The sequence below is a fragment of the Lactuca virosa genome, chromosome 7 (genome assembly GCF_052849685.1).
Source record: "Lactuca virosa cultivar CGN04683 chromosome 7, Lactuca_virosa_CGN04683_v6, whole genome shotgun sequence".
NCBI lineage: Eukaryota > Viridiplantae > Streptophyta > Magnoliopsida > Asterales > Asteraceae > Lactuca > Lactuca virosa.
In genome coordinates, this window is record NC_136432.1 from 242,036,874 (window position 1) to 242,044,473 (window position 7,600).

A 7,600-nucleotide genomic window follows, 5' to 3' on the forward strand; every position below is an offset into this window, starting at 1 on the left:
ATGTACTAGGTCTATTGTATGTTCTCTCTGTCTAGTATGTATGTATGTTCTCTCTGTTTCTCATAATAGTATGTTCTCTCTGTTTCTCATAATAGTACGTTCTCTCTGTATGTTATCGTTTGTTTCTCGTTATAGTGTTCTCTATCTGTATTTTATGTTTGTTTCTCATCATAGTATGTATTGACTCATGTATGAACTGACTCATTGAATGTTTCACTGTTCTAGTAATAGTATTGTAACTTCCTAAACTATACCTATTATAGTTTACTAGTAATGTTGTTTGTATGTATGAGCATGTTTGTATACCTTTGCTACCAAAGGTATTGAAATGAAAGAAGTAACTTTTATATCTATATACATATACATAATATATAACTAGGATTCAAACGACCTTCGGACAAATAATCGATACCCTAAGTCCACAACCAAACAAGGAACAGGAAGCAAGGCGAGTTATCAGTCCTAAGTCCTTTCAATCCTACTTATATAACTATATCTATATAGATACACATTTGACAAAGTATAAGTTTAAAAGAGTTTGAATAGAAAGTATTTAACATGTAAAAGAGTTTCTAAAACAGTTTGAAGTAGTTTGATTGATAACATAGTTTGAAAAGTAAGAAATCCACTTGTTTGGTAGTTATTAATCACATGTGATTGATATAATAACTATAATAGTTCAACTTGTATTCCCCCCCCCCCCCCCCCACAAAAGCATTTAAAATCAGTTAAAAGGTTGATTAAGGGGTATGAACTCACCTGTAGTGAGTGGTTTGGAAGAACGGATAGTATAGGATGCTAAGTGTCAAGTGAAGACTTGAGCACACACACATATCCTATTTAACATATATTGACACATATATGTATCCAATTAGTCACTTAACAACTAATTAATTAAGTAAAGACACCCTAAAACATGTATAACACTTTGATTCAAGTGCTAGGAGTACATTAGGGTTGCATCTAAGGGTTGTATGGCCTCTCATTGGAGTTTTCGATCCAAGTAGCTTTTCGGTCCATATGGTTTTCGGTCCAAATGGTTTTCGGTCCATATCGTTTTCGGTCCCTGAGTTTAAGACCGAAAACTCATGATTTTTGGTGCATAAGGTGATTTCCAAGGGCTTTCAACAATCAATGAAGTGTTCTAGATTCATGACTAAGCTTTAGGAAAGGTTTAAAGTCATTTTGCACCATTTATAAGGGTTTTCGGTCTAAGGAGATGCACTAGACCGAAAACACCTTTTGTTCTTGGATAAATGACGATTTCAAGGCCCTAAATCAAATATCCTTACTAGATAACAAGTATAGGAGATAGATACTTACAATATGGAAGCAAAGAAGGGTGTTTTCGGCCCAAAACACTAGTGTGTGTTCTTGGTGAAATGAAGAACACTTGAAGATCTAAGAAAATGGAATGATTTCATGGATGAAATCATGTAAGATCACTAGATAGTGGAAGAGATCAACTAAACAAGGAAGGAAACACTTACAATCTTGAAGATCTTGACAAAAATTCGGATGAAGATCTTATGATACTTGAGAGAGAATGTTCTTGACTTGGAAATGGGAAAAATGACTAAAAATGACTAAGTGTCATTTATATACCCTTTAGGGTTTTCGGCCCTAACACTATTTTGGGCCGAAAACTCCCAACTCTTGGAGTTTTGCGACTTAAATGTTGCACAAATAATCCTAAAGTATACTTCCTCTAATTTGTTCTCTCAAGAAAATAAATATTAAAAATACCCAACCGGACTTTAAACTGAGCTAAAAATTAGCAGAAAAGAATTTGACTTTTAATTGAAGTGCTAGACGGTAGAGTTTGTTCAAATGGAAATTTCGGGTTGTCACAAGTTGGAGGCCCCAACTTGCCAAGTAGAGATGGAGATGCCTGCGTGATTTTTAGAGTCTACTCGACGACTTGGCGGACCCAACTCGACGAGTAGTTGTTGAGTGAGAAAACCCTAATTTTCAAGGTTTGTGCCGTATTTAAAGGTCCTTAAGCCTCTGTTTCCACCTCCCTTATCACTTTAACACCCTGAGAGAAACCCTAAACGACCTAGTGTCAATTGTGAGAGAGAGAGAGAGAGAGAGAGGCTAAGAGAGTGTATCTTGGTGGAATCTTTGAAGGAGCTTGAGAAGCAAGAGTATTAGATAATTCTTCTTCTCTAACCCTATTCTTTTCCTGAGACCTGATCATGTCTACCTCGGCCGATAATACTTTTCCAATGAATACCATACTTCATATGATCCCCATCAAATTAAGCTCTACTAATTACCTATTGTGGAGAAATAAAATGCTTCCTTTACTCTCTTATCAGAAGCCCATGCCCCATGTTGACAGCACCTCTCTTCAACCTCCAGTGACCTTTGAAGTTGACAGTAAATCTGTCCCAAATCCAGCGTACGCTTCTTGGGTTGATCTTGATCAGAAGACGGTTATTCTCCTCAACTCCTCTCTAACTGAAGAAGAAGCCGCTGAAGTTCTTGGTCTTCGTGATTCTCGATCCATCTGGACCACTTTGGAGGCTGCCTACAGCAGCTCCTCTGTTGAAAGAATCCACTCACTTCGTGACAGCCTTCGACAAATGCAAAAAGGTACCAATACAGTATCTGAGTATGGACGAAAGTTTAAAACTATATGTGATCAATTGGCTACAATTGGCCAACCTGTTGATGATATGGACAAGATCCACTGGTTTCTTTGTGGCCTTGGCTCTTCGTTTGAGACCTTCTCTATAGCCATTCGAACTTCCAGGCCATCTCCATCTTTTCGAGATTTATTGTCCCAGGCAGAAAATCATGAGATTTTCCTACAATCTATGCATGGTTCGGCTGGCCCTACTGGTGCGTTTATCTCTGCGTCTCGTTCTAATAATAATAAAGGAAGGTCATCAAACTATTCTCGTGGTGGATCTCATGGTGGAGGAAGAGGATGTGGGGGCAGATGTCCTCCTCATTGTCAACTGTGTCGTATAAATGGGCATTATGCCTCCTCTTGTCCAAGTCTTCACACTTATCCAACCAACTCTGCCATCCCATCATATGCAAACTTGACCCAGGCTTTTCATTCCCAGTGTCATGTGAACCAAGGTCATCCGGATTGGTATGTTGATTCGGGAGCAACTGCACACATGACTCCTTCCACCAATAATGTCATTCCCTCGGCTCCATATTCGGGTAACATGCACGTTGTTTTTGGTAATGGAAATAAAGTTCCTGTTTCTCATATGGGTACTTCTATGGTTGCTAAAAAATTGTCATTACATGATGTCTTGGTTATTCCTAGTTTAACCAAGAACCTGCTATCCATTAGTAAACTCACCAAGGATCACCCGGTTGATGTCCTTTTTTCTCAACCTTTCTTTCATATTCAGGATAGGAAAAGCAAGCGGGTGATAGCTCAAGGACGATGTGAAGATGGGTTATACGTTCTTAGAGATGGTCCCACAGCATTGGTGGCGGTTTCCGGTGTTTCTAATAAAGCTTCTTTTGAACTATATCATAGTCGTTTAGTACATATTTCTTTTGACATTATTTCTAGTTTACATAAATAGGGTTTTTTACATGTTACTTATTTGTTACCAAAACCTACTGTTTGTGAACCTTGTCAACTTTCTAAAAGTCAAATATTATCTTTTGAATTAAATCCTAAACGTTCATTGCATCCTTTAGATTTAATACATTGTGACTTATGGGGACCAGCTCTGGCTTTATCCAATGGCAATCGATATTATGTCATTTTTGTAGATGACCATTCACGGTTCACATGGTTCTATCCTTTGAAGGCAAAATCCGGTTTCTATGCTGTTTTAACTACATTTATCAAGGTTGTGCAAACTCAATTCTCCAGAAAAATTAAATTATTTCAGAGTGATGACGGTACTGAATTTGTTAATAATACAGTTCGTCAAATATTCGAAGAAAATGGTACTTTCCATCAGTTATCTTGTCCTTACACTCCCCGGCAAAATGGACGCGCATAACATAAGCACCACCACATTGTTGAAACCGGTCTTGCTATGCTTTTCCATGCTCGTGTCCCAGCTTCTTACTGGGTTGATGCCTTCAGTTCAGCGACATTTATTATCAATCGTATGCCTACCAAAGTCCTTGACAATCGGTCTCCTTTTGAGTTACTTCACTCAAGATCACCAAATTATGGCAATTTTCGCACTTTTGGTTGCCTTGTTTATCCATATATTTGAGATTATTCGGCACACAAACTTGCTCCTCGAAGTATTATGTGCATTTTTATTGGTTATCACTCCCTATAGAAGGGCTACAAGTGTCTCAATCCAGCCACCTCTCGTATCTACATTACTCGACATGCACGCTTTAACGAGGCTGTTTACCCTTTTAGCAATTCTATCACCAATCAAGATTTGTCAAAGTTGGAATTATCTTCGTTTCTAGAAGATGGACCTGGTACTTCTACTTCATCATCGGATAAGTCTGATCACACTTCTTTCGTTTCACCACCTACGGAGTCCACTGGGATTTTCAAGCCCACTACCAGTAGTCCAACTTCTTGTCGACTATGTGTACCTGATCCATCTTTGCCACAACAGCCATCTATGCCTACAGGTACGACTCATGATAATCATGATCATCATGTTCATTATGACAATGATATGCATGAATCTTTAACTGAGAATCTAGTGAACAGCTCCCACCTTTCTTCTACCAACGATCATTCGAATGATCCATCCATCCCCTTACCATCTACTCATCCGATGAAAACTCCCTCCAAGGACGAAATTTTTAAACCACGACACATAGCAAATTTTTCCTCTTTGGAGAATCATGCCTTACATGAAGCTCTCCTGTCCTCCACTCAACCAAAAGGTTATAAATCTGCTGCAAAAGATCCTCGTTGGATGGCTGCTATGCATGAAGAAATGGAGGCGTTACGCACAAACAACACTTGGGTTCTAGTTCCTCGTCCAACTAACTCCAATGTTGTTGGATCTAAATGGGTTTATCGCACCAAATACAACTCGGATGGCTCTATTCAACATTTCAAGGCTCGCCTTGTTGCTCAAGATTTCAGTCAAATACATGGCCTTGATTACTCGCATACGTTCAGCCCTATTGTTAAAGCCTCAACCGTCCGCATAGTTCTTTCTCTTGTTGTCTTGCATCGATGGCTCCTGCATAAATTAGATGTAGACAATGCTTTTCTCCATGGACATCTTATAGAAACGGTCTACATGGAACAACCACCCGGCTTCGCTGATTCTAACTTTCCCAGCCACGTTTTCAAGCTCTCTAATGACCTTTACGGTTTGAAACAAGCACCACGTTCTTGGTTTCAACGCCTCAGCTCATTCTTACTTGCAAATGGTTTTACTTGCAGTTGTGCAGACACCTCGTTATTTGTGTTTGATCAAGATTCATGCATCATGTATCTCCTGGTGTATGTGGACGATCTCATTCTTACTGGTAATAAGGAGTCAGTCATTACTTCCTTTACTACCCGGTTACACAATGAATTTGCTATCAAAGATCTTGGTGATCTTAGTTACTTCCTCCGCTTAGAAGTGAGCTATACTGACAATGGACTTTTTCTCAGTCAATCTAAATATCCCAAAGACGTCTTGACTCGTCCAGACTTACTTGAGTGTAAACCAGTCTCAACTCCTTTGGCTACCCATGAAACATTTACACCTGATGGGCCATCGTTTTCTGATCCAACTCTCCATCGCTCTCTTATAGGTGCTCTTCAGTACTTAACCATTACTAGACCTGATCTCTCATATGCTGTCAATCAAGCAAGTCAATACCTCCATGCCCTTAACGATGCTCATTTTCAATCCGTCAAGCGGATACTCCGATATGTTAAAGGCATGATCTCGTATGGGCTTATTTTTCGTAAACCTCAAATAAACAACATTTTTGGTTACTCTGATGCTGATTGGGCACGTTGTCTTGAAACCCGTCGGTCTACATATGGTTATTCAATCTTCCTCGATGGTAACTTAGTTTCATGGAGTGCCAAGAAACAACCAATTGTGTCTAGATCAAGTTGTGAATTGGAGTATCGGGCAATGGCAAACACGACAGCTGAAATTTTTTGGATCACCCATCTACTTCGTGAGCTTCATGTGTTACCTTCTGATCGTCCCACTCTTCTTTGTGACAACAAAAGTGCATTGTTTATGACACAGAACCCGGTTACTTACAAGCGTTCTAAACACATTGATGTTGACTACCACTTTATTAGAGAGCTTGTTACTTCTGGCAAGCTCTATACCAAGTTCGTTTCAACCAAGCTTCAGGTGGCATATATCTTCACCAAAAGTATTCCGCGCGCTTAATTTGAACATTTTCGAGCAATGATTCATCTTGGTCCACCACCCATTCGCTTGAGGGGGGCTATTAGATACTTATGTCATTTATTATTTAATGTATATTTGTATATTATAGATCCTACATTATAAGATCTCATTATTGTAATCTTCCAATATATATACAATATCGATACACACGATTAGATGTGTGGTCAATCTATCAATATTTTATAAAGAGGCTTGGAACAAGAAGGAGACCTTGGATCCACCGTATACACTGTTGTGGAAACCATCCAGAGGTAAAAAGTCGCCACATTGATCATTATTTGGTTAGATCTCGTCTTTAGGAAGTTTGTGGCCATCTCCATCTTGTTTTTGAGCCTTTGAGTTATTTAAGCATGACATGAAGTTGAAACTTCAGATCTGGATTGTATGACAAATTGAGTTGTCGTGACGAGACCTTTCTTAGTGGAAGATCGGAATTCTCTTCATCACGAGACTGATTGGATCAGACACCCGAGAGACCTCCACAATTGAGTAAGTAAGAGGACAACAAGCAAAGAGTTATGCTTTCATTTCTTTTTTGAGATTGAAATCAAGTTCTTTAAGAAGGGGGTAGGAGGTCCCTTGAACATAAAGATCCAAGCTTTATTAAGCTATTGGCCAAGTTCCAAACATTAAACCTTCTATAGAGCTTTGTTTTGGCATTTTGAGCCCTAGTTGCCATGCATGGACGTAAAGCTTGCAACTTTACGTGGTAGTTCAACCTTGGGAGGCTAGATCTAGGGTTTGGGACATTATTTCTGCTTAGAATCGTCTAAATTAGAATTGGACTAGAGGGACTCGATGAGTGCATGAGCCAACTCGACGAGTCGGTTAGGGTTTTCCCCGATAGTCTAGACACGTGCAGACTCGACGAATTGATGAGACAACTCGATGAGCTGATTTGGAGTTTTCCCGATTTTCTGAGAATAGGAAGAACCCGATGAGTTGCATAGGTGCACTCAACGAGTTGGGTCCACATGACTATTGACTTAAGTGTTGACATCCGTTGACTTTTAGGGTTTGGTCACGTGATGGATTTGGAGACCGTGGAGGGGTAAAATGGTCTTTTCACCCTCTCCAAGTGTTAGTAAATGGGCTAGCTTAATAGCTTTAGAGTGTTTATTACAAAGTGTTAATTAGAGATGGTTATGATATGTAGGCGGAGTCGAGACCGATCGTTGAGTGTAAGATCTACTTGCTTTGCTTACAAAGTGAGTCTTCTGACTATACTTACCTGAGTGGTAATATTGATTGACCGGAGG

At 39.4% G+C, this 7,600-nt stretch overlaps 1 protein-coding gene across 1 annotated transcript; it reads left to right on the forward strand.

Annotated features, from left to right (window-relative positions):
- The first annotated feature begins 2,327 nt into the window (after positions 1-2,327).
- On the forward strand, positions 2,328-6,320 carry LOC145127672 (uncharacterized). The gene is made up of 3 exons (XM_079062824.1): positions 2,328-3,278; positions 3,378-3,515; positions 4,278-6,320. The coding sequence occupies exons 1-3, from the start codon at positions 2,328-2,330 to the stop codon at positions 6,318-6,320; spliced, it is 3,132 nt and encodes a 1,043-aa protein (XP_078918950.1).
- Positions 6,321-7,600: the final 1,280 nt, after the last annotated feature.